The sequence below is a fragment of the Phalangium opilio genome, unplaced genomic scaffold (genome assembly GCF_054372755.1).
Source record: "Phalangium opilio isolate 3A_F unplaced genomic scaffold, DU_Popi_V2 ptg000082l_1, whole genome shotgun sequence".
Classification (NCBI taxonomy): Eukaryota; Metazoa; Arthropoda; class Arachnida; order Opiliones; family Phalangiidae; genus Phalangium; species Phalangium opilio.
In genome coordinates this window covers 1,113,919-1,141,240 of record NW_028324189.1, presented here as the reverse complement: position 1 = coordinate 1,141,240, position 27,322 = coordinate 1,113,919, and the positions used below count along the sequence as shown (strand labels likewise).

At 36.8% G+C, this 27,322-nt stretch overlaps 2 protein-coding genes and 1 long non-coding RNA gene across 10 annotated transcripts; 2 read left to right on the top strand and 1 right to left on the bottom strand.

Moving 5' to 3' along the window:
- The first annotated feature begins 2,592 nt into the window (after positions 1-2,592).
- Positions 2,593-3,376, top strand: LOC149650725 (uncharacterized). Its single transcript, XM_089847348.1, has 2 exons — positions 2,593-2,799; positions 2,883-3,376. The coding sequence occupies exons 1-2, from the start codon at positions 2,622-2,624 to the stop codon at positions 3,221-3,223; spliced, it is 519 nt and encodes a 172-aa protein (XP_089703474.1). The 5' UTR covers positions 2,593-2,621; the 3' UTR covers positions 3,224-3,376.
- Positions 3,377-3,697: 321 nt separating this feature from the next.
- Positions 3,698-22,534, bottom strand: LOC149650724 (protein FAM13A-like). Of its 8 annotated transcripts, none has more exons than XM_089847346.1 (21): positions 22,393-22,534; positions 16,459-16,555; positions 15,285-15,477; positions 14,725-14,934; positions 14,341-14,524; positions 13,895-14,015; positions 12,816-12,955; positions 12,155-12,210; positions 11,836-12,059; positions 10,885-11,169; positions 10,154-10,655; positions 9,958-10,060; positions 9,408-9,464; positions 9,000-9,065; positions 7,845-7,906; positions 7,711-7,758; positions 7,314-7,372; positions 7,122-7,203; positions 5,991-6,648; positions 5,763-5,919; positions 3,698-5,675 (listed from the first exon to the last, which is right to left on the bottom strand). In XM_089847346.1, exons 2-21 carry the CDS (start codon positions 16,513-16,515, stop codon positions 5,607-5,609), a joined length of 3,333 nt encoding a protein of 1,110 aa, XP_089703472.1. In that variant the 5' UTR covers positions 16,516-16,555; positions 22,393-22,534; the 3' UTR covers positions 3,698-5,606. The 8 variants fall into 8 exon arrangements, with proteins under 8 accessions (XP_089703472.1, XP_089703466.1, XP_089703465.1 ...); XM_089847340.1 differs by lacking the exon at positions 22,393-22,534 and adding an exon at positions 20,819-21,202 and having other exon boundaries at positions 10,885-11,166; XM_089847339.1 differs by lacking the exon at positions 22,393-22,534 and adding an exon at positions 20,819-21,199.
- Positions 21,931-23,172, top strand: LOC149650723 (uncharacterized). The gene is made up of 2 exons (XR_016370943.1): positions 21,931-22,525; positions 22,923-23,172. It is a non-coding gene; the product is annotated as an uncharacterized LOC149650723 (long non-coding RNA).
- The last annotated feature ends 4,150 nt before the right edge of the window (positions 23,173-27,322 follow it).

Below are 27,322 nucleotides of genomic sequence, written 5' to 3'. Positions count from 1 at the left end.
CTCTATCGCGTGACAAGCAAGTACAGGAAGAGCTTGAAAAACACAGTTAAATGGCCTTGTTAAAACCAGAAAGTTATTGTTAAAAACTCACACAATTATAGGATTCAATTCTATGTACTGTAACCTCAAATAAAACTGTTTTGAAATCGGATATCGATATGGTTTCTTCTACTATCTTTAGTATAGTACTTCAGATAACGTCTTAGTGGGTTTGGATTATCTCAAAATCAAATAAGGCAGCATTCATTCATTAAAATTTAAGCTAATTAAATAAGTTTTTATCAGCAAATTTGGATTTAAAAAAATCGCCACTCAGAGGTGAATATTTTGAACTGGCAGCTACTATGAGGCCACTTATGACTCACTTTTCTTACAACTTCCGATTTAAACACGTGAAAGTTTTAAAGACATGATATAGCTGGGTATACCGTGTCCTAAAATAAGATGGGAATTTTTTTACAGGACAAATTTATTTTAATGTCTTATCGACCTACATATTATATATATTATCTTTATCTGTTGTTTTTAAATACGTGCTTCAACTCCATATTGTCTATGCCTATATAGGAGCTAGCTATATATTTTATTACTAATAGCATAAGTTTATAAGATATGTTCCATAAGTATGACGCTACCTATTCTTCGTAATGCTACTGAGAGATCGACTTATTGAGAGCTAGTTCGGGACTGGTTTGGTTTTCAATAAAAGAAGATTACGATTGAAATTACGTATCATAAATGGAAAACCCAAATCTAAAATTAATTATTTATCATTCCTGTCCATATTCTGGTGTATTAAAAAAATTGGCGGTTTCCCAATTGAATAGAAAACGGTAATTGGTTCTGACTTCTTACATTTTTTTTGTACAAAAACACTAGATTAAGCTCATGGAATCGAATAGCTAAACCAGTCTGTACATTTTAGCTCAAGATTCTGTCTTGGTGTGAGGTCAAGGGGTCAAGGAATACTGACAATTACCACTAGTTACGAAACAGGCCCCGAAAAATATAAAACTGTTGAGTTATTTAAATTATTAGTAACATTAATCTCTTGGTATCGCTTAGCAAGTATAGTTGGCAATGTTTCGACTTACCTGCTTTTAAATATCAAAGGTTACGATTTTATATCTACTCTTTTTGGTAATTAATACGCTGGCGGTGTTACTTTCATTAGTCAACGACAACTTTAAATAAACGTTTACCGCGCTGTGGGTAATAACTTGGATCACAGAGGTGAGATGGAGTCGTCATCTCCTTACCTTCAACGCAGCCGCTGTATCCCCATCTGCGGAACGCCAACGAAGTCCTCCCAGCATCCCCAGTGGTGTTTCGGTAGGATCGTACTTCGACAGGGCCCCCTGTGTCTTAAAAATAGAAGCTAATTCGTGGGAACTAGCTTCAATTTTTAAATGACGTAGCACGGTATGGACGTACGCAAGGTACTCTGGGAGATTTTAATTACAGCAGATGGCCCACGAACATTCAACTCCGTCTCACCTCTCTCCTCAAAGGTAATAATACCGTCGAAAGCCATTAACGTTGGTTATATTCACCGCCTTAATACGTCTATAGATGTTTAGACAAGACAAATCTTAAGAGACCCACCCACGTTGGGTTGGCGCCATTGAAAAAAAATATGGGAATTTCCGTAGGGAAATATATTGAAATTATGTAATACTATTACCATTTGACCTTGCATAATTGCTGGTTGTAGTTAAGTGTTTTGCATCAAAGGGATTTTTGATCTGTAGTACATAGAACCCACATCAGGGCGGGACAAACATTTAGGTAAACTACAGGCAATTGGTGAGGCAGGTTACTCTAGTACTGATTCAAACTGAACTGATAGCCTTTCTTTCTGCAGTCTCCTGCCTCATTAATAGTCTGGCAACGCTGGTTGAAAGGCAAAAATCCCCATTATTGGAAACTATGTATATACACACCATCTTATCCTACTCCTATGATCTTAGAGGAGATTTGTGAGAAGGAGTAGTATTGTTACTGGGCCATCACACCTCTCTTCTCTAAGCTTTGTGGCAGTGTCCACACTACGCATGCCATAAATATTATATAACCCATATATTTCGAGTGCTTTCCAAACTAGGTCTGTGGATATTCAGGGCAATAACGCTAAGGCTTTCTGTACGCTGAACAGGAAGGTTTGAAGCTAAGGTGAAGCCATAAATAGACTACCATCCCTATGTCAAACACACTCAGCGCGGAATTTAAGACAGCGGAAGGCTCTAGTCATACCCTGATTCGGCGCTAAGGCTTGTTTTCCTAGGCTGCAACGCCGTGCCCATCCGATTTATTTGAACTTAAACAAAAAGAATATCTTAAGCAGTCTTTAGCACATAGCAATGAACCTTTTTCATGGACCATTTTCCCCTTCCGTTACCGCTGTCTTTTCTACCTTTGACCATTCAAAATGCCCCATATGGTAGCCCCGGGGCAAAGGGGGAATTAAAAGGGTTTATATTCTAGGGTTAACAAAATTTTCTTCGTGCCTTATCTGTTCAATCTATTCAAACGATTACATCTGAGTTACAGCAACTCACCTTACAGCGCGACGTTTCTTCATTCCGTGTTTAATCAGCTATCTGACTGGCTAGTGAGTAGCCATGGGGAAAGTCTTCTCCGGTCTTTGTGATTCGGTGGAAGCTAGGCGAGACTCGGTTAAATCCAAAGACGATTCCGAAACAGATAATGTCATTCCAGAAATAAGAGTAATAAGTGACGAAGAATTTCAGAAAATGCGATTCAATTACAGAAAACGTTCCATTCAAGATCTCCTACAAGGTAAATGTATATAGATAGTCCAGATTTGGACAACGCGGCGGCCGCTAGGATAATGTACAACCACGCAATAATATTATTTGCAGAGAACTACAATGACGGACCTTTGTCACCTTCTCCTTCACCTTCGTTCTCCAGAGCCAGGAAATGGTCCATCAACTTGTTGAGGAGACTTTCGGGTTCATCCAACGAAGACATCCCTAATTTCATGCGACGCCTTTCCAATTACGAAACCCAAAAGACGCAATCACCGGCGGCCATTCCCGAAATAGTCGTCGATACCACAACATTCACGCGAAAAAATACTCGACGTCGCGTCATTCGACGAAACGACGGATTCAGGAAAGCGTTTAGAACAAATAACACGGCCCTCAAAGAGGCTCGCGACGCGGTGCAGTCTAGTTGTCGTGGATATGACAGTGAATAGGGGTTCAAGGGATAGCCCATGCTAAAACATAATATATACGGACAATAATTGAACTTCAGTTCTAAACCTCACCCGTGACAAGACTGATAAGAACAGAGATAAACTTCAGGAAATACTTTAGCATACAGTGCGGGCTTGTACGAAATTAAATGGTTTTTTCGTTCGTTTCAAAAAATATTTCAATTTCATTAATCGTCGAAGCACAGACTGCACAAGCTGGAATCATGTACAAGGACTTACTAAAGCGGACCAACATCAAGGAAGTAATTTATGCCAGCGACCTTAGGGAATTATATCTCAATAACTCCCCCCCCCCCTCTGCGTGCCTAGCTTTGAACAGTGCTGAAATTAAATATAGAATGACCTTTAAATACTAAAAAACAAATTCCATTTCGTTGCACCCTCTTATGGTAGACCAAAGAATAGTCCAAAAATTGTGAAATACCAAATTCCCACCAAGACTTAAAAAAGATATTTTGAAAGCTATATTTTATTATTTTAACAATGTCACCTTCCATAAGCCAAATATTAAGTAGAATGAATTAATTAATTTGAATTAATAATACAAAATATTCCTTAATTCGAATATTAATGGCGTTTCAGTGAAACTTTACAAAAAAAAGCGTGCTTATACTCGTTTAATTTATCATTTCTCAAACAATCTACAAAAGATATTAATTAACCCAATTAAAAAAAATCTTTCCAAAAATTCTTTTAACACAATTAAAAAATGTATACTCGAAATTTTTTTTATGTATAGTTATATGGCGTTGATTTGTATGTATATATATATAATATATTGGGTTTTTACTTTTGAAATATATCTATAGTACCATTACGAAGATATATCGTATTGTTTCGAGAGATCACACATATCTACAAAAAGATTCGAAGAAAAGGTTTATATATATATATTTATGTATAATGTTCAGAGTTAATCATATTGAACATTCACTTAATCTTAATAAGAGTTCAATTTTAAAGAAAAAGGGGGTTTACATTTTACCCGAACTGAAATATGGGGTTTCATTATATTTTTTGTTGAAACATAAATACACGACGTGTTTGGTTTTAGTGAAATATTTACAATGCATTAAAAGAATTATATCACAATAAAAATAATTAGAATAAGCGGACGACGTTCTATTTAAGATTAAAAACTAACCTTTGTATCAAAAAAATTAAAATGTGGGAATAAATCTTTGAAGATATTAAATTTCGCACCATTTTGAAAAATAACTCATTCCTACCTGAAGATTCCCGCGGTTTCTCTGAGTTTAGAAGCCACTTGGCATTTTTTACCGCGCATTCTAAAAGTTTCTAAACCACGTGGTGACTTTCCCGCGCTTTTCTAAGAGTTTCGAGGCCACGTGGCACTTTTCCCGCGCTTTTATAAGAGTTTTGAAGCCACGTGGCACTTTTCCCGCGCTTTTCTAAGAGTTTCGAAGCCACGTGGCACTTTTCCCGCGCTTTCTAAGAGTTTCGAAGCCACGTGGCACTTTTCCCGCGCTTTCTAAGAGTTTTGAAGCCACGTGGCACTTTTCCCGCGCTTTCTAAGAGTTTCGAAGCCACGTTGCACTTTTCCCGCGCTTTTCTAATAGTTTCGTAGCCACGTGGTACTTTTCCCTCGCTTTCTAGGAGTTTCGTAGCCACGTGGTGCTTTTCCGGCGTTTTCTAAGAGTTTCGCAACCACGTGTCACTTTCCCCGCGCTTTTCTAATAGTTTCGTAGCCCCGTGGCGCTTTTCTAAGTGTTTCGAAGTCACGTGGCACTTTTCCCGCGCTTTCTAAGAGTTTCGAAGCCAAGTGGCACTTTCTCCCGCATTTTCTAGCCGTGTCGAAGAATATTTAGGAGTATCGAAGCCAAGTGGCTGTAATTTTGTTTGTAAACACACGCTTTTATACCATTTTAATGCCGTTAAGAATTTTTCCCGCGGTTAATAGCACCTCGCGATAACAACTCTTTAATCCCACATTTTATCATTGAATTAAAGATTTGAAAAACCTTAAACAAAAGACTAGAATGAATAAAATAATTTTAGCTGCAAAAATTTCTTTACTAATATAGTACGCTAACTGGCGCGTAGTTATAATACGTTAAATTTTTTTATCTTAACTAATTTTTATTTATTTTATTTCTTTGGCGTCGCTTATATAATATTAATAAGAGGTTATCTTTTAAAAAATTAAAGTAATTCATTGACGTATTTTCCACGTTTTGTACTTGGGCAGGACCAATAACGTTAAAATATATATAAAAAATCGGGGATTATAATAATAATTGAACGTAATTGGTTTGGGGTTTTTATCTTTATTCTGGTTTTTAACCCAGGGTTTTTATTTAATCCAAGGTTTTTTTCCTTGCATAATTCATCATGGATGAAATTAGATCATCATGTGATGCTCGTGCTTCGTCACCAACGCATCCAAAAGCTTCAAACGAGCTTTAATATGCTGAAATAAATTGAATTTTTTTTAGTTAAATTTGCTTAATAAACTTAGTAGGTTTTGTAGAAGGAAAAATAAATAATCCCAACTTACTTTGTAATCTAAGTAAATAGTTTCAACGGAACTTCTGTCTTCTTTTTGAGCCCGTCTTCCGGTTCTTCTTTGAAATTCCTCCTCAAATTCCCTAACAGCTTTCTTTAACCTGCGTTTTTCTAAACGAGCTTGTTGCAATTGCCGCAATAACTCGGATCTATTATATTTAAATCAATTTCAATAAGCCTGACATCAAAATCATTAAACTAACAAAAAAAAAGTACTTACAGTGGCAACTCGTGAAGGTTGCAAGACTTCTTGGGGTCTTTTTCACTTCCACCCGAAGCAATTGCCGATTTGCCTAAATCCTTTTCTTGTTCCATAGCTGTGGCGACAGCTTGCGCAATATTTTCTTGTTCTTCGTCGATACCCGATTCCAACCCTTTTCCTTGTTCTTCAGGGAGTCTACGATGTTGAGGTGATGTAAAGTCCATGGCAACGTGTTCCAGGATTGGTTGTAACTCGGTACCAATCATAACTATCTCTTTACTCTTCATCGAACCACTGGAGCCAACTGCACCCCCTCCACTCTGCACGGCATTAGCTCGAACTAATCGCTTGACACTGCGATATCTTTCGTACAAATCTCTCATGGTATCTCTGTCCACCTTTGTTGACGGTCGTCCGTGCATGCTTTCAAATTGCAGCAAGGCTTTCTGAATGGCTATTTTCTCTTCCTGTACTTGATCTTTCGACATATTTTCAAATTCTTCGGGTCTCTGGTGCAATTTTCGGTTATCTGATAAATACTGTTGAGCTCGATTTAACGAATCTTCGACTGTCGGTTTAGACGAACTCTGCTGTTCTCCCATTCTATGGGTTTTCATGGCGGGATATTCTTTGTGTGGGGACATCAGCTCGCCAGTATGACCTTCTTCTTTGAGTTCTAAATTTTGTAATATTTAAAACTGTTGAAACCTCACGACGAAAGCAGACTATCAAATGCGCCTCGCTTAAATCAGGGTAAACACCACAAAACACCGCTTTAGTGTTAGAGGTAACCTTAATTTTCAAACCGAAACCGTTTTTTGGGTTATTCCAATATGAGTTTAAAACAACTACGTGTTGGTATAAGTTATTCTATAAAAAATAGCGGAACAGATAACCTAGTACTTGTAGGGATATCGACCGTTTATCAGTTTAATTTCTTTATAGATAAGGACTAAAAAAGGTTCCCCTACATTTGTAAACCTCTTCGTTGTAGCTAAGAGGGAAACACTCACATTTTCGAGCCTGTGCCCTGGGCGTTTTGGGTTCAGAGAGTGCGCAGAGACGATAATGGGTCAACCCCCTTGTTGTCTACCCCTTTTTTATTACACAATATCCCCGGATTTAATAAAAAAAAAAGTAAAAACTTACGTCTAAGTTCTTTTCTGATTCTGTTGAATTCTTGCAAGATTTTTTTAGCTTCTGGGTAGTTCATTTTTTCCGCGTGTGATGGCTGAAACGAGAGAAATTGACCTTTAACCCAATTGTTTATGGGGGCATATAAACCCTACGGGAACTGTAACGTTGGTTTTATACCACGACAAGATAATAAACTAAACTTACTCGGTAACCATGTTCCGATTCGAACACTTCTTCAAAGAGCTTTATCTTTTTCTTATGACCTTTAAAATTAATTTTCAAAGCAATCAGATACTTTTACTTAACGTGTTCATTGATTTTCCTCCACCCGAATGTTAAACCAAAATAAGCAGCGTGAAATTTTCAGGAGTGGGTCATGAAGGGGTCACTTTTACAATTCTATGACCTCAAACTATTCCTTAAAGGATCATGATGACAAAATTGCAGCCTTAAACCATATTGCAAAGTAATCTGGAACTAGGAACAACTTTGCAATTCAACAGTGTCATCATGACCTTGAAGACATAGTTCAAGGTCATCGTAATTTATCACAATACGATCCCATCATGCTTAAACCCCCAAAATTTCATTTTTTTCTTACCTAAAGAATGTTTTGATTTAACCCCCGGGCCAAGTAAAATCAAAGATCCTGAATATTTTTGTTTATCAATTTTGAGATAATTTTTTTTTTCAAAAATGGCTTTAATTATTAATTAAATTAAATTAATTACTCACTGTGCATTTTCTTAGTTAACGACTTGACATTCGCAGCTACAGCTTCGTCCTCTTTCATTGTACTAGATTAAGGGTAATAATAATTAAGTTAATTAAGGAAAAATTAATTAATAAATATTTGATATAACAGTTAATATAATTTTCAATCAAATAAAGGAGCAAGCAAATAATATAAATTTTTATAAAAAGAACTAATTCAGAACTGAATTAGTTTTTACTAAAAAATATATATTTCGGCATAAACAAATTACTTGGTAGCTTTATCGACTTTCATGATATTGGCATTAAAAGCAAATTAATTAACGTTTTTATTTAAATTCAAATAAACTAGCGTAAAAATCTTTCGATAGCAAGCAACGCGTGTATAACAACTACGCGACTCTTGAGGAATGAATCTTTTCTTAACAAGGATATGGCATATAATATGAATTGAAGTACGTTCAACAAAATGGGGGATCGGACATAAGCAATATTTGTCAATGAAAACGTACGGGAGATTTCATACTTATAATTATGATATATTGGAAAAGTTTCCGACACCTCTAATAGCAATAGTAACAGTAGTTTCGCTTAAATTGTAATGTCACTTGTATAAATCAATGAAGGTCTTTTCGGTATACAAGTATTAAACAGTGAATAATAATAAACTTCACGAGAATATGTTCAACGATCTAACTTGTATGATAAATTTTGTCGATTCATTTTTGCAATAATGAATATAAAATCTATTGTTCAAATATTCATGGGTGTATTTAATATATTCTTTTTAGCCGCGTGACTTAGTTCCCCGTGGCTAAATTATTTTAGATAGTGTTAGGAATGCATACATATATTTGGAATGATTGTGTAGTATTCTCAACGTATCTAGTCGGATTTTGTGGGAAGAGCTAGACTAATCATTATATATGACGAGTTTTACCTCTCTGCGCGGTGCAGCCAACCAATGTAATTACATTCAGAAAAACGTCATAATTTTGTGACGTGACGTATAGTAGTACTCAAGCCCGGCCCACAAACCCCACGTAGAAATTAAATGTTGGAGATAATGATTCCAATTATCTATATGCATTGCCGATATTAGTGTTCATTCATTGTAAGGTAAGCCTGTACCGCGGTGTTGGTGCGATAATACACAAATATAAGGTAAATAAATACCTTTTCATCAAATCATCCTGTTCGACAGGAGGTGATGGGGGTAAACTCGGGTCAAATTGCAGACTACTGTAAAACCGCAAAATAAATGCGTTTTAGTTGTGCAATTGAATGTCGTGCGGGTTGGTATAATGGTATACTTGACTCTAGAAACCAAGCAATTACTTTGATAAAGACAAGTAATTACTTGCTTGGTTCACGAAGCCCAGTATGAAGGGGGTCGTTATTAAAAAGGGTGTATTCCACATATAGTTTCATATTTTTTGAAAGTCAAAAGTGACGTGCATAATATAGCCGCATTCGTGTTATTAGTGGAGATATTTAATAATAAGTTCGTGTCAATTAAGTGGAAATCACCGATAGTAATTAGGACCTTAAACTGAATAGCTAATTAAACAACGTTTATTTCACCTTCTGTGAGAAAAGAAGTTTTTATAAGCACTAGGAGACTGCGGCGCTTCGTAAGAACTAAAGAAATATACGTAAAATTATAGCCCAGTCAATCACGTGATTTAAAATTTAATAACATGCGCGCGCACACCTCGCAATAATTAGTCGTTTATCGTGACTTATTAAACTGCTTCGTTAAATTTAATTTAATTAAATTAATTAATTAAAAACTTAGATTGAGTCATTTTTAAACAACGCAAATATTAATTAAAAATGACAAGTGATTAAAAGTCATGATAGCAAAACGAACAATTGAGTTTGATTTGTAATAATTTGATCTAATTTGAGTCATTCGACCCATAAAATTTAAGCATAGAATAAGTGAAACAAATTAGCAAATGCCGTTGAAGAGAAAGATAAGTAAAAACTCGTGCATATTGACCCCGCAAAAAAATCCAAAGACCATCGAATTACTTTAATAACCGACGCTCTTAGCTGAGAAATTTAAAAATTCGATGGTCTTTCTTCTATCTATTGATTACGCAAAAATCTTAAAATAAATGGTACTTACTTTGCTTTTCTCATATAAGGAGCCGATGGCGATAGCAAAGCCGTGTCATCCTGAGGCGGTTTTGCTAATGGCCAACTAAAGCGATGTTCCGACGGTATGGGTTCTGTAAAGAGATAAGTTTCGGTATTAAGAAACCATAAAAGCACTTCAACGTTCCTTAAAGTAATTAACAGAAAAGCTGTAAAGTTCTAATTACCATCTCCATCTCCGTGTTCGTGCAAAGTATTCAAATCCAAATGTGGGATTGAGGAATCATCATCGCCAATTGACGGGAAACTTTCAGTTTTCCAATCTTCTTGATTATCCAGACTTTCCCGGCGACTGACGCTTCCGTACAACAGCTGATCATCCGGTGGTAACTCTCCCAAGGGATGAGACGGTTTTCCATCACTATCCTTCCTCTCCGATGAACGATGGTACTTCTTGCAATGAGGTTTGGCGAAACTGTGTCGATCAGACGAACGGCTACTGCTGCTACCGCCTTCTTGGTTTTCGTCCCCAGGAGCGCGAGTGTCCATGGGTGAATCGAACTCTGTCGCGCTGCCTTTGCTTTTCCATTGCTTATTCTGACTCTTTTTCCACAATTTCTCATCGGCGCTACTTTGAACTTCTTCGTCACTTTCCAGACTTTGGCTTTTGCGGAATCGCGATGATCTTGAACTAGTGCGACGTGTACGCGGATTGGGACCCCGTTGAAACTACAAAGATAACAACGACCAATTTTGAATATTTTGGGCAAGGTAACAAACGTGCAATGTGCGAAATTCTAAAAGTAATTGCTTAGCAAACTAACAGCGGTATTAAGAGACAACGAGTTCATTAAAGGAGGAAACTAACAAAGATTAACAACAACGACCCAAAGATGCAAATTCCAGACTGAACAGTAAACACATCACGATAGACCATCACTATTACATCAAAACTTACCGGAGCCAATCTTTCAGCGGATCTTTGCATTTCGTGAATGTCATGATGATCAACCAAAGTCGAAGAGGATTGATTGTTATTGTTGGGTTGATCTTGATCGGACTGCGGTTCGATGGAACTGCAACTGGACGATCCGCTGTGATGCGAAGAGCTTTCCAACTCGCGTCTCTTGGGTTTCGGCGGATGAGGACTCAACTCCTGATTGATGGTGGCGATTGACAAACCGTCAGCCGATAACGTCAAATTCACTCCGACCACCTCGGCGCTACTTTTCCTTCTAGTCTGCTGTAAACCCATCGGTAATTTTAAAGTTAAAAACTCGAATAGATTTCTAAACGAGTTTTTTGAACCCCTTCTTCTCTCTTCGACTACCATCGCTCTTATCCAGTCCCCTTACGTAAACCGAGTTAAGCGTTCAACTGCCTGGAGACACGCCAGTCCCCAGCCTACTAATATTTACCTTAGTATAAATAGAAACGGAAAACAATTCATTGGTTGCTCTCGCCAAAAAACCGCCAACGTCGCTTATAGTTTCTTTTTTTTCTTTTATTTATTACCAATGACTAAGGAGTAATTGGCTCTAGTAGTGACTTTAAACACCCGTGAAAAACATCTCATTCGCCCTTGATTTAAACACCCATAAATTCAGCCTGGAATTTTTGTATTACATGTATCTAGACACGCGCCCTTGAAAACATTGTTCTATAACCCCGGAATAACAATACAGTCTGTTTAGCCGGTAATCACGTGGTATAACAAATATAAGATTTAGCTCGCGCCAAGTGGGCGGGGTTACTTTGGAAGGGTTCGTCACGCGCGTCACGTGGTATAATATTTAAAGGCGGAGTTGCTTAGGAACAGGTGGCAAAATTAGAAGCGATACCATTTATAACTAGTTGGTTCAAGCAAGCGTAAATTTGGTTAATATAAAGAATGGAGATTTTAGTTTACCTTGTGACCATTGTTGGCGGTCGGTTCAGGACCGGGCATCTCGTCAATGTTCCGCATTTCATCGTGGCTACTGCATCTTCTAATTCTCTCTCCTCCCAAGTAGAATTGTTGTTCGTCCGTTTGCTCCATCGACGGTCTTTCTTCGGAACTGGACCTTAATGGTCCCGAAATATCGTCCCCGGAGAACTTGCGCTCTTTTCGTTTCCTTCTTGGAGGACTTTCAGCTAAAACGAAAAGAAAATAATACCATTACGCCTTAAAACTATCAATCTATAAACCCAAAAATTATCACGCAAAGATTAGCTAAGTTTATATTTACTCGAAATCGGATGCTTGTCACCACTAACGGAACCTCTCTTGACACCATCGCCAAAACTAATAACGAAATTAATTTAAAAAAAAACTTGTTAATCCAAATATTTTGATTTGCATCGCAGTAATTCACCGAACAAAATTTTTTAATACCAAGAAATTATTTATAAAGTTTTTGGTAAATTTGCGTAATTTTAATAAATATTTTGGTGTTTTCAATATCGAATATTTTTTTAAAAAAAAACCAGACCCAGGGTTATTGGCATTTAATTTAAATAAATTACCACGTGAAATTTTAATTAAGCTTATAATATATTACACGCGCAATTAACCGATTTAGAATCAGCCAGACTAAATAAACAACCCATGATTTTTCCATATAGTTTGCCAACTTCTCAGTAGGTCGTCCGTAATAAATACATAGTTTTCAGACAAGGAGGATTAATACCATTAACACCAGGAGGCCAGGGTACTTTATATTGCACTTTGTCCACCAAGTACCTTGGCCTCCTGGTGCATGTACATGGTATCAATCCTGTTAGGTTGAAAACTAGTTCATGTAAACACCGTAAAACGCGTAAGAAGACCCCATTTTTAACCTAGACACACGGCACACGCATTTGTCACTTACATACTTAACATAAATTATACATAAAAACACTTCTTACCTGTCAACCATGAGTACGGGAACCCTTTTTTCCGATTGTATATCGCCTTGGGCTTGCATAGCCAACACTGTATCATCCATTGGAGGAATTAGCACTGACAACGGAGTATACTCCTTAGCGTCAATACGTGTACACAGCAACTAAAATTCAACGATTTTTAGTTTTTATACGTTTTTTGTCTTAGTGTAATACCGAAATATAAAGAGCTAGGTATAAGTAGCCGCGGAGTTATCGAACTTTTAAGTAAAGAAGGATATGTACAACTCGTTTCTAAACACATATATATACAGACACACGAAGAAGTAGCGCAAATCTAGCGCTCGACATATCTCAAAATAGTACCGGTATTTTTCGAATCAGTTTTTTAAAAACGCATCTGGCGTAACGTGGCTAAGGGGCCCAGTTAAAGGGGCTAGTTCGCTTATTTTTCTCCTCAAATACGCCAGAAATGAATTAACGTAAAGCCATAATACAATTAACAACCCCTATTACATCCCTCTAACAACTCTAGTGTCGAACTATACGCTTGATTTCGCTGCCACCAATTAAATTGCGGTCAAGTTATCAGTCTACTTGGACAATGGCATTCAAGAAATCAAAGCATCGAGGGGTTAATCACTGGATAGGGTAACTTATAACAACTTCGGTTTCACAAATTTCTGGTAGATGACATGGCGTATAGATGATTAAATTCGCTTATTAAGGATTTTTGAGCTAGCCGCGATCCAAGCTAGCTGTATATGGCCCCCTTCATTACAGTACTATATACGCCTAGAGGAAATAGTTTCAAAAATTCGGTCAGAAATTACAATTTTATTGATATTAAGGAATTGACTACTTTAATTCATCAGGTCAAAATATTATCTAACTTTAAAAAATCTTAAGAACTCTGGTCATTTCAAAACGAAGGTGAGAATGAGATGGAAACAATTGCATTCTTTCAAACGGTACCAAATACTTGGTCCTACTACATTAACCAACTACACAGCGCGAAACCCCTGGGGTCAAGGGGTCAACCCGAATAATTTAGACTCTAAGAATTTAAAAGAAATAAGGTGTAATATAGATTGATATCTTACCTCTTCGTCGAGTAATTCATTGCTGTTATCTTCAAAAATGCTTTCATAATTCTTAATAAATGTAGTGGCAATATGATTAGTGACTGCTTGATCCTTCAACCCACTAAAATCATCCGATACTCTAAACAATCCAACAAAAAAAGAAAAGAAAAATACCCTTATTATTGTAAAGAAAAACTGTTTCAAAACGAAATGATTAAGACTCATTAATTTTAATTTTCAGTACAGTACAACCTTGGCACTTATACATAATCGTAAAACACGCCATGGTTCGCTAAGATAGCTAGATCTTATAGGCTAGAAGCGAGAGTAATTAGGGCTAATGGATGGTCTTTAGTAACATCATCTTGTATGGTTTCCCTTTCTACGTTATACTACCCCCATCCGAGCACTCAAGTATAATACTGGTTTTTGGAAATTTGAAATTCAGAAATGCTTAATTATACCTGAAGAGATTCGGTCCGAATACGATTCCGAGTGAAGATGCGCTCATTCTGTTTTGATCTTCTAATTCGGCAATGCGATGCAAGAAATGGATCAAGTATTTCAAGACGGCGTAATGCTCTTCTGGTAAATGTCTAACGAGGAGCTTCAGAACTCGCACGCAATTATCTTTATTTTGAAAGTTTTCTGAAAATATACATTAATACATTTCACGGTTACAAATACACCACATCTGTCCAACATTTCTTCACATTGCCTGACCGTTTGGCCCCCATCTTAAATCCCCTATCTTTCCATATTTCCATGACCCGCGTTAACCCCTTGCGCAAATGACCTCGTATCCAGTGTTTATAATGCAACGAATAATAAATGAATGATTAACTGACCTCTGGCTGCTTCTAAGAAAGCCGCTTGGGTAGACGATGGTATGACTGGTTCGGGTAATTCTCGAAGGAACAGTTTGAGTAATGCGCCAGCGGAAGCAACGTCACCTTCGGTTTCCAAAGGGGCATCACCAGTATGGTCGAAGGATGATTTCAATTTTTCGATTAAACGGGCGTTTCCACTGATACGGAAAATTCCTTCGTGAGTCATGCCTAATTTTAACAAAGAAAAATATCAACAAAAACCTGAAATAAAAAGTTATAAACAACTCTCATACAAAAGAATCAATTTAGCCCTCCAGGTATTTCGCCCCAAAGTTATGGCTTAATTTTAAATTGCTAAAGTTTCAAAACACTTAAATATAATAAGAAACTAATGTTAGTAGTCCAACAAAAGTCTCGTAAATCTCGTAAAGAAACCCTTTGTAGGTCAAAAAAGAGAAAACCATCCGCAAATACTCTTTCTTACAAGCACAGAGAAAAACAGCCCTCCCACGCTTTAGAATATTTGGTATAATACATTTTTTTCTTGGAAAATTTGCGCTTCATTGGCATTTTCTTACCGTTTTTCTCAATGTACTGGCAGATGCGGGTGATGATGAAAGGCACCTCAGGGTGGGTCGCCTCCCTTTGAGCCAGAACGTCCAAGGCTGAGCCAAACATTTTGCCCTGAATCGAGCTCTTTTTCTTGGTCAAGGGAGAACTCAAGAGTTTTCTCATACGCTCGATACGGCTTTCCTGACAAACCTCCAAGTTCTGAGCCAAAAAAAGAAAAAGAAACGTTCCCGCAAATCTTAGAATCTAGATTATTCAACATTTAAAAGTTTAAATGATAACTACATCTTGAAATAGTATTATAACAGCGCTAAATAAAACATACCACTAATATTACAGATTACAAAAACACAAACTGTAAACCTTTCCTGGAGAACCAACTGATATACTGTATTATTAATAAATAGTACAACAGTATATATGGTGTTGGAAATAAATAACCTAAGAATATACCTTAACATGAATATATTTATAGAGATACTGTTATGAAAACACCATCTGCCACAGATTTGACACTGACGTAGATTTGAATGACGTTTGACGGCCACTATTATATATATATAGCTTCCAAAGCAGAGATTTCACGCGACAAACACATTCCCGACAGATATTTATCGGTATTTCACGTGACTTGAATCAAAACTACCACTGTCATATATACAGACAGACCCAACGTGACATTTCAAATCACGTGCATGCATGTTTATAATAAAATATCCTCACGTGAATTATTTATAAAAAAAAACACCTCCATTTTTAATAAACTTTAACTTTGAATACTTAAAATAATCAACAACTAGGTCTATTTGCATAACGCTGATTTTGAAACTACTTCGGTGAAGTTGAACGTTATACTAAAAATTATTATATATATGCCTAGGGAATTATCGGGTTTTAACGAGTCATTGTACGACCTACACATAATATGCAAATCAGTTTGCGAAAGATGATAAAACGTTTTTGGACTTCTGAAGGATTTTAGAGGGCAAAATAGCATAGTTTCATTATTTAGTTCACAGATTCTAAAGTTGAGAAATCTATATATTCCTGATTCTATACATAGTTTACAGACTAGGAGGATTCATACCATTTACACATGGAGGCCAGGCTTCAAGTGTTACACAAAGCCTGTCTCACTCCGACACACCTTTCACAAACACAAGAAGCTCAATTAAATCTTACTTGATTTGTGGTCATTTCGATAACGTCTATTTCAGCACAAATAGGTAATCTTCTCATTGTGATTGAAGCAATACTTGGCCTCTGATTCAAATAGAACCTGAAACGATAAGAATTACTTATTAAATAAATTTTTTTAAAAAACAAATTACCTAACAATAATAAAAAACAACATCCGATATGTCGAACTTCGAACCCCGATTAAATTTGAAGCTTTTACAAATAAGGTTATTATTCTTCCATTCATCGGCGGGAAAAACAAGCTTCATTCAAAGTTATAAAGAGAACCTTTGAACAGGCTATTTAATTCCAGCAAATATTATGGATTGTTTTATTAAACAAAATCATGCCCCCACGAATATTAGATTTAATTCATAGAAATCCTATAGCGGATGTTTTAACCGATTTATAACGTGTAAATAATCATTGCAATTTATTTCATCATCGCGGTGGGAAAGTTTTTAAAGGGATTATGAAAGGTTTCGAAAATTGGGGGTAAAGTTGAGTCTGGTTATACAAAACGAGACTTGTAATGTCCTCTTTTTAATACCTAGGCTAAAATCCTTTCTCAAACATCACTTGGCTCGTTCCCCTTGTTGTTATGCGTCAAAATCTTCACAGTAGGTCACTGTCATGTGACGTTTGAGAAATATTTCCTAACTCTGGTTATACACATCCAAATAACCGAAATTGAAATTGTTTAAAGTTAGAAATATAAACAGATATGATTTGTGAGACCATATTTGGAAACCGATTAGTTTACGTTTCAAAAATGTTTGAAGGGATCTTTACGATTGACGAAAGCCAGCAGAGACTACATCTAATGGCAGCGTGTCACATTAAACTATACTAAATCTGGCAACGAAATAACGTTAGTGTGCCGGTTCCCTGTCAAAACGAGAGTCGCGTGCCAATAACCGTTTATCAATACCAATTTAGCTCACGTAAGTGATTTCTGGAGTTATTTACAAGGTTGACTGAAATATCGTGGAATCTACGCCAAGTTCTTAAGTTTTTTTTTGTTTTTTTAAAAAGGTACATCGACACGTAAACATCCAATTAGAAATCTATTTAACAGTCACGCCTCTTTTCCCAAGTGTTGACTTTCCATCGTGGGAACTTCAAATGACAGCTTTATTTTGATTTAATATCAGTTTTATCGTGACAAAGGCTGTTATTAATGTGTCAGCTAGAACCATTATCTTTTTTGTCTCTCGCGCTATTGTCACGCTCAATTTCGAATTGTTGCAACGAAGTGATATTTATCTAAAACAAAACAGTTTTTAGGCTGTGATGATCTTTTGTTTGGTGTTTGCACCGATAGCTATTGAGACAAAAATCCAATAATGATGAGTTGATTGAACCAATTAGGTTATATTAATTACGGCGTGCATTAATTGTCAGCCGATAATTTGGATTTCAAATACACTTTGTTTGCCAAAAATTATAGGGTGTGTTTGACTGAGTTGGTTAAGATGGATTGACCCAAAAAAGACATACTCTTTAATTTAGGGAATTAAGACTTATCAAAAACACCCTGTATAGTTAATTAACAGTAATCGAAGCTACATTGCAAGTTTTTAAAACACCAGTTTATCAAGATAACTCAAAAGAAATGCAAAATCAATTTTAAAATCCCGATAAAGTACTTTAGAAAAAAAAACTTAAGAACGTTTAGATACAATAAAGTGTATTCCGAAACAACTCCTTAACCGTTTTTTAAACTTTCACCAAATCACAAGGTTTCAAAGAAAACAGTTATTCACTTTACATAGAACTTGAAGTGAAGTTTCCAAGCTAATCTAGAAGATTTTGGAAGTATTTCAGAACAAGAAATTTTTTCCTTATGTTGAAATAAATGGTTATAAGGACATCTAGACCAAACCCAAGACAATAGACATTTAAATGAATCACTAGTTTCCCTTATTGTGCTTGTGTCTCTCCTTAAAACCGGGTTGGGTTATTTCTGTTAACATTTCAAAGAAAGCTAGCATTCAACCGACGGTACCACCTGACAACAAGTAACTGTTAATTCTTTTTACAGTTTTGGCATACCTAAAACTTTAGGTCTACAAAATAAGCGGCACATGTATTTTGTATTTTGAAAATAGCTCGAACTAACAAAGTAGTCGATGTTCGCTATGGTTGCGGTCCTGTTGCCAAAATACACGCTCCATTAATACCAGTTAAAAAATTCTGTTAGGAAGTGTATATTTATTTGCAAGCTCTCAAGTGTTCTTTTATATTATAAGGCGCAAGAAATGAGCGAATCGGTTAAAAATGTCAAACCCACACATTTAAAGTGTGTTTCGACAAAAATATGGTAACTCCAGAATCCAGATTTATTTCAAATATAAAAGAATTATATTGTTATATCTAAGAATTTCATCAAGATTGTGTTGATTTGTAAGCCAGGCTGCCAGCTCACATTTGTTCGGTATTATCACAACGTTTAGGACAAACCGTTAGTACATAGAACATACTGTCGAATTACAATTTTTGGAAAACCATGTTTATTAAACTCATGATACCATTTTTGTAACATTGCAAGAAATTTATCTATATATATACATACTCCAATTTTTGTGGAAAGATTTCTATTTACTTTTAGAGCCCAATTACCAAAGAAATTCTAGCTAAAATAAAGTTAGGACGTGTTTGCACACACAGAGACAAAAAAGGGTTCCGAATTTTGGCTAAGGAATTTGGTTTCAAACGTCACGTCACTTTTCTCCAGTACCCAGGTCAGTTATATAACAGTATGACGTACGCGACTTTCAGTCGCCATCTGTCGTTCTAACGATAGACTAACAGAAAGTTGACTATACCCATAAACTTTACCAGGAATGCCTACAGCCAATTGGAATCATTGTACCAAAAATATAAATTGCTAATCTCTAGGCGGGTTTTGTAGGCCGGGCTTGAGAACTTACCATCCCGGCCATCCGTCACGCCTCATAATTCTGAAGGAGTGTTTCTAACTGTAATTTCGTAGGATGGTAGCAAGGCGAGGTTTCAGGCGTGCGCAAGGTGCAACAGGCATCGAGATAGATTATTCTCATACGTAATGATTAGCCTAGTTAGCTCTTCCAACAAAATACGCCTGGATACGTTGAAAAAATGGCTACGCAATAATTCCAACTAGAAGTATGTATTCCTGCTTTAACTTTGTCTGCAAACGGGGAGAATTTGAGGCCGATGATTCTTAAATGCCAAAATTCGCCCTTGACCAAATTGTTACTAGAACGGAATGTTTAGTCAAAATTTTCGCTTAGTTTCTTTAAAAAATTCCTCAATGATCTTGCTCCCTTAACTAAAAGACACCAGGAAATTTTGACCTCCAACTAGATACGCCAATTACTTAGAAGTTGGAACAAATGGCTGCTGTCAAAGTCCCTTTAATGTTGAACAGTTTTTGAAATTAACTAATTAAGGGACTTATGAAGAACATTCTTCCGGATATCCGATTGGTTTAAAATTACACTTCATCAAAAATGGTGGGTGATATCTTTAGAGTACAGATATTGTTTAACCCAATTGAAATTTGATTTTAGGTTAAAAATATTTAAAAGCTCGAATTACAAAACCCATTATATTTATTTAATCTGAAAATGGATTAAAATTTAATATCATTATTTTACTAGAGTTGGGGGTTATAAACTTCGGATATTAAGAAGAAATAATTTAAGGTAAATTGACACCCTAAGGTCGTCATCCTATTCTAAAATAAAATTTCTTTTCAACAGAGTCCATTACCGTGCAAAGTTAATTTACTACGGATAAACAGTGATAAACACTTTATATAAAGCGTAACTAAAGAGCTTAAAAGTCCTTGTCTGTTTTTCTATAAGTGCTCAACTAGATGAAGTATACATTAGTCATGTTTGTTTCTGTTACTAGTGGGTTGAAAGCGACCTTGCGAATGGCCTTCTGCGAAGACTTTTTCATTTAAAATATGAAATATTAACCCTTCACAACATTAACTATAAATTTTACCACCATTTAAAATCATAAAAATATCCATTAACTGTATCTCTGCAAGTTTGGAAATGAATTATCACCGAATTGAACATAATACTACAAGCTTTTCAGTATCCGTTGTAGATAGCGGTTGAATTGAATTGCATTTACAAATAATGACAACACTCATATGCAGAGTTAAATTCATTTTGAAACGTCAGCGTGTACTAAAGTAGACGCATATTATGATGAAATAGAAAATACTGCACAGTACGTGCAACCTTGCATTACACTCATTGGCATTTCAACCTGAAAATTCAGTGTAAAGGCAAAGGAATGCCAACCCTCCTATCACCAAAAACTGGGTCTAAAAATAGATTCCCCTTAGTACATCCGTACTTACTGACTGAGATGATTCACAACTAAATCAAAATCCATCCATTGAAATAGAGAATCGTATTTTTCACAAGGCCACAATTTAACTATATCACCGGGAAACAACATTTCCCTTTTAAATGAATAAATATTTCAGGTATCCAGGATTCCAGGATTCCAGGGTCTTTGAGTAACGCTAATATAACGGAAACCGAGACATAAACAGTGTATGGCCCGGATGGGTCCTGCTGTTTCCAGAAGTTTCCACGAAAACAACCCTGACTGACTGGCTGGGTTGGAGGGGAAGATACACACGCGACTGGTTCAATGTTGTGGTACAGTTGGTCGCGTCGCGTCTCGTCTCGCGTGAAAGCGGGAACAGAAATAACAGTATATTTACTGACGCTCGTATTTAAGCATCTGCTTGTCAAAAATATTATCTTTTTCAGCTAGTCCTAGTACCGTTATGCCGCCGCTAAGCTTCTAAGATAGCGTTTTTGAACTACTTCCAATATTAATATCTTCAAATCACTCCTAAGAGTAATACATCTTGGGGTTAGTTGATGTCAATGTATAGTGATTCTTAAGTGTTTTATTGATAAAGCGGATTGAAGATTTTCCGATTTATTTTTAGAAGATAAGTGTAGTTACTGTTTTATTAATTAATTGGTTATAATAAATCTTATGACACGATCTACCGGGCTTCAATCAAAGGTAGTACAACGAAAGCCTTCAAAAACGTTTTAAAAAAAAATTTTTAATAAAAAGCACGTGGTGCATAGTGGTGCGCCAAAAATTTCGCGCACGTTCATTAGGCAAATTTCCCGCGCGATCGTGAGTTTAATTTCCCGCCATTTTTTCCTTTCACTAGATACGCAACGCCAAGCAAACGGATATGTTACGTTTATACGTTCGAAAGATCACGTAAGCCAAAAAACGCTATGAACTAGAAATATGGTTTTAATATAACTATAGTAAATAAACAGCTTTAGGATTTTAATCCAACAGGGCTTGAGGCCCATGCAACTTTGGGATAAATTTCCTTATTATTGCGGAACATAATGTCGAGTTTAATATTAATAGCCTAGATTCGACGAAAATATTTTCAATACAGCTCCGGGTTTCTAATTATGGTTTGTATATATATATATATGAAATATTGCTCAATACGTCATAGCCTTGAAATAAGAGGGTGTTGCACCCATATATAGAGGTTTGTTTCTTATATTTGGCAGGATGCGACTTGGTTAAGCTTAAATTGATAAACAATGAATGAGAGCAAGTGTTATACTACCATTTTAAGGGAAGTAATACATCTTTGATTAAAGTGACGTACAAATAATGTGTTATGAAGGGGCGGAGCCTATATCAAATAGGGCTCTACTGGGCAAGTGTGTTTTCTTATGTGTCGTTCCACGCTTACACTCACGTGACGCTGCCCAATCACTACTCCAATAAATTGTAACACTACTTCAAAACATAGTTCCCGATACGCCCCAACATAACGCATTTAGATTTTATACCTTGAGAAGTTGAGAATGTGTTCTAAAACTTAAACAGATAGGCCCATACATGCAGAGAGAGATAAATAATTGAACTTACCATGTTTTTCGTTGAAGAAGCCAATATTGATATAACTGTAGTACCGTCAGATTTTCAGATATCTTTAAGAATTCACCACGCGTCGACAATTAAACCAACAAGAACAACAACGCGGGAAATATCAATTAACACGGTACAGTTAATTAATTAAGTTCTCATAAACTACTTCACAATCGGGTGATTTGTTTTTTTATCAATGACAACGGTTAAAATAACTACTGTAGTTTAACATTAATTTGACAAGACGATGATTAAAGAACGACAGCGAATGGTTGTAATATTTGCACGATCTAAAAATTACGAGTTCTCGACTTAATGACCAAATGTTGACTGTATGAATGTCAAGCTCAGTATACCGCCAGGGTTTTATTTTTCCGTTTTTTTTAATTTGTTTATTTTTTTCTTATATTCTTTCCACTATAATAATAATAAAAAAACAGCAAAAAACCTTCAAGGATTTAGGTCGGCAACTGCTTCGAGATTGAGATCTCGTTCTACAAACATGTTGATATTTTATTATATTAATTTAGGTACTCGAGGATGGTTTTTTTTTGAGTGAATTTCTTTGGAAGAAAGAAAATCCGTGATTGGCTTTGTCAGCACGAGGTCGGTTCGGGATCTCGCGCCGGCGCGTACAAGGTCTTTTTTCTTAACTTTTAGAAATTGAACGTGATCTTTTCGCGATACACGTGGTTTCAGTTTCAGTGGCGTTTTTTGGGCGGTCGAAGACGTTTTGGCGGTAAAAATACGAACGATCGTGAACGAAAGGTTAAAGTTCAGCTAAGGTTGCTTCAAGAATCGACAAGAGACGAGACGTAACGATAGCATTCGCGGTTAAAGTAAAACTGGGGGTTGACTCGGAGCCTAGTTAAATGCCAGGCTCGTCGTTAGAATTCTCCACGATTTCAAGCCCAAATTGGACTCGCGCAAAATGGTTATTTCTATCGTCTGTACACCTAGAAAAACAAAAAGAAATATTTTTAATAAATGATTTGAACTAAAGCTATTGTACTATAAACAATCGCCCGAAGAACATCCTCCTTAATTTAAGGCAGACTTATCAGAAACACCAAGAAGATATATCTAGTTTATTAGGGAGAAGGTATAAGATGCCTAAGTATTCGCGCGCTATAGTCCTGCAGTCCCCCTTTCAAAATACAAGGGGGGACGCAAAAGGAGGCCGGGCTATTTCGATACACTCTCCTCAGTCGGAAAATATGACTGTAATTTTCGTCATTCGCGTCGCCGCGCTGACGTGCAATTTCAAGAACCAATGAGATGCTGGTTGTAATTTAGAGGGGGGGATTAACTCCGGACCTACGTCTTTTGGACTGGAGATAAAGCTGGATATGTGGCGAATTTATACCTTCTCCCTAATTTAAACTAGATATCTCTTCTTCTTGGAAACACCTTGTATGGTGAAACAGAGTTCCGCGTATGACCAACTTGTTTTCTACTGAGCATTAAGTATGAGGACGATACGCGACTACTAACTTTCAACTTCTAAGAAACATTTATACAGCGTATTTATTCATTGATTTGAAATTAAGCATAATAAAGTTTATAAAAATTCATAATATACATGTGTAACGTCATAACAGACGCTGTAAGTCTGCAAATACCCCGTTATCTTAGCTTCCGTTGTTTTGCGCAATAGCTTTTAGTAGATAACAAAGTTTATTTAACCGAAAGATATGTTCAAGGAGTTGCTAATAATAATGGCAGATTGATTACGCTTCAAAAGTTATTGTCAGATGTAATTAGAGACACTTCTTTAATCAGAGATATTAAAAACGAAGCGAGGTTAAAAAGATCAAGAACTTTAAAGGTGGCGTGATGATAATATTAAAACTTAACTATTCTCGGTTATATCTTTTACAAATTTTATCAATCCTTGTAAACAGCGACAGCTTGGAAATAGATATAATAAATATTTCCTCTTTAACATAAGTTACCAGGAATTACTTGAAAAATATATTGGCGTTCGAGGCCGTTTTATAAAAAGGGGTTGGATATTTCTAACTCTTATAACCCCTTCTAAAATATTATGATATAAATAACCTTGATATAGGTAATACACGTGTTAGATACCTCGCTTATTTCTAACCGCAAATATGTACAGTATAAGTAACTGTACATTGATATACTATTATATTTTGAGTTTAAAAACCGGTTTTTTGGTGTTAGGGTTACGTAATAGGTTCGCGATACGTAAATATTTTTCAATTAAACCGGATATAACTTAATGCAAATTAATTCAAATTTCAGACTAGCCTAATAATTAAATTTTAATATATGCAGTTACGTTTAATCTATGGGGTTAAGGTAATAACCCTACGAGCTTGCGCAGTTGAAACGTTTGGGCAAACGCGCCAGTCTTTTGCTGGTCCTATGGCAACCCTGATAGGTTACGGGTTAGTAACCAATTGATCAAGATACCACAACAGAGTTATAAATGACAATACTTAATTGTACTTTGTTTTAAAGTTAATTCTATTATTTTGTTTCCTCAGGGGATTTTGAAATTAACATCGATAATTCACGATGTAGTGCCGAGAAACGCCCCTAATTAGACAGATGCTTGGCAACTAGCCTAAAATTAGTTAATTACCTTTAATGAACCCGCATGAACTCAACTCGACGATGTACTTAATGAACACTATCCCTAAATCTAGTAGCATTATATCTAAAAGTCTTAACTATAAACAACTCGGATGACGAGGCGTATTTACCAAACATACACGAGTTAAGTTCAAATACGACAGTGCACCAGGACCCACGACAAATTCCACTCTTATACACAGAGTTCAACGTCAAAATCCTGCAAAATTTCGATACAACTTCCGAGACATTGGCTAATAGAAACAGCGGGAGGAAATGACAACGTAATATATATTGGTGCCATTGTCCCTAACCCTACACACGATACGCGTACCGACCTTTACCTTCGTGTACAAGTACACTTATATTTGTTTCTGCGCGACATATAAGTAATTGTCAATTGAAATATCGTATTGACACTTACCCGACAGCTGCTAGAGTTGTCGATGGTTGTTTTTAATCAGGAACAGTAAGTTCTTGAGTACGCAGGTGATACTTCTCGTTGAAGATCAGAGTTATTCACCCGTAAATATTTACGATTCGTTTATTTATTTACGAAATGTTATTGTCACTTTGTATGAATATCAACCGAGCGTGGGTTGGGGGACTATATCGGCTGAAGGTTTAGAACCAACTTTACGTAAAAATTGGTCAAAACCTTTAGCCCAGTGAGGGAATTCTCCTAAACAACAATCTCTAATCTCCTAGCAGTAACAGCGATCCCTGTACTCCGTTCTCATAATCAAATCGAAGAAGTGAGACGTCTACGAAAAAAAGACCGCGATGTCCTCGCGACAAACTACCTCATGCCGGTTAAGGAAGTCTTTTTGGAATAATTATATCTTTCTTTTTTAAAATAGCGACTGGGAACGGAGGCGTCGGGTTAGTCACGGCAATTTTCAATTGTCCTCTACAATAGCCATAGTGGTATCCCTAAAAGAAATCGAGATACGCTTTTAAACTAAGTTCCTCACAGTGCCGCGGTAGATTCCGGAGTGTGTCTATCGATTTGAAGGCTCTCCGTTGCTATAGACGCCGGAGCGCACGACGCAGCACGAGGGCTGGTTTGGTGGGTAACGCCTTTAAAACAAAATGGCCGACCTGCAAAACCGTTCTCGCGTGCTGCGCCAAAAAGGCCTAGGCAAAAATAACGAGTCTTCGACCGAGGCCCCCAACCAGAACTTACAACAACTAAAGCGGATCCGCCGTTCCATCCAGGTTAACCGAACGCCAAATCAAATGGGAAGGTTGGCGGAAATGGTCGCGTGTACAAAATACGCATGGCCATTCGTGGTAGGCAAGAAGACGCGTGGCAATAATTGCGCTTGTCCCAAACCCTTAGGCTGATCCGAGCTGTCTGCCCTGTTTACTTCCCAACTACAGAACAAATAAGATTGCTGAACAAATGAACTAACAATTCACGAGGACATAGTGCCACTCTTCGTCTTTGTCAAGAAACTATTAGTGTTTTCATTTTAGACATAATCTTTCAGAGACACGAGTTGGCAATGTCAGTTCAGTAAATGTATTCGCATTGGAGAGTACGAAAACATCCCCTTTTACAGCTACCAACCTTAGTTATACAATGACGTAACGCGTGCTACGTTGCAAGCTAGGCGCAGGACTGGATAAAACGCGGGGATAAAATCCTTCGTAAACAACTTGATCGCTGGCTGCCGGCTTTAATACCCACGGAATCCCTTTAGCTTTGCATGGCGCGATTTTGGCGCGAGTTGCGTGGTGTTGTATAGCGCACGCGCTACCCGCGTCTGTCCCCACTTCCAGCCAGCCTCCTTCCTTCTAAGTAATAAAGGAAGATCATTTAATAAAAGTATTTGAGGTTGGCAGCTGGCTTACATTTACTATGAGAGGGTGGTCGGACTGTGTTAGACGGTTAGGCGCCAAAAGATCCACATTGATTCCCTCCTTCTTTCTTCGCACCGTGCGCAATAAAGACTTTCATGGGGCCACCATTTTTATTAATGTCCCCTTTTGTATAAAGGAATTGCTTAGTCGGGGGATTGACCTACAAAGATAACCTTTGACATTCCCCCATGAAACGTCGAAGAGGGAATGTAAGGTGGACTTTGAATGGAAGGCAACAATGTTGGTAGGGGAATAGTATTCACATTTTCTTGAAACAAGCATAACGTTGCAGTTACGAACAGAGGTACAACACCTATTTGGCTTCCCAATAGCGCTGCTTTGACACGTGTCTCGAGTGTGTATGTGTGTGGGTTTAATAATTCCAAAAATTAAATAGATCCTGTTTCGAACGTGTATTTATGCTAAGAAGTAAAATATTTTCAAGTACAAAGGCCTACTCGTA

Excerpts from the sequence above, each read along its gene's own strand:
- LOC149650724 (XM_089847339.1), bottom strand. The coding sequence starts at position 20,919 with ATGTTGTTTCCCGGTGATATAGTTAAATTGTGGCCTTGTGAAAAATAC. Across the intron at positions 16,556-20,818 it reads GTTGTGAATCATCTCAGTCA|GTTCTATTTGAATCAGAGGC; the intron begins GTAAGTACGGAT and ends TTATCGTTTCAG. Across the intron at positions 11,170-11,835 it reads CCGCCAACAATGGTCACAAG|CAGACTAGAAGGAAAAGTAG; the intron begins GTAAACTAAAAT and ends ATGGGTTTACAG.
- LOC149650725 (XM_089847348.1), top strand. The coding sequence starts at position 2,622 with ATGGGGAAAGTCTTCTCCGGTCTTTGTGATTCGGTGGAAGCTAGGCGA. Across the intron at positions 2,800-2,882 it reads CATTCAAGATCTCCTACAAG|AGAACTACAATGACGGACCT; the intron begins GTAAATGTATAT and ends TATTATTTGCAG.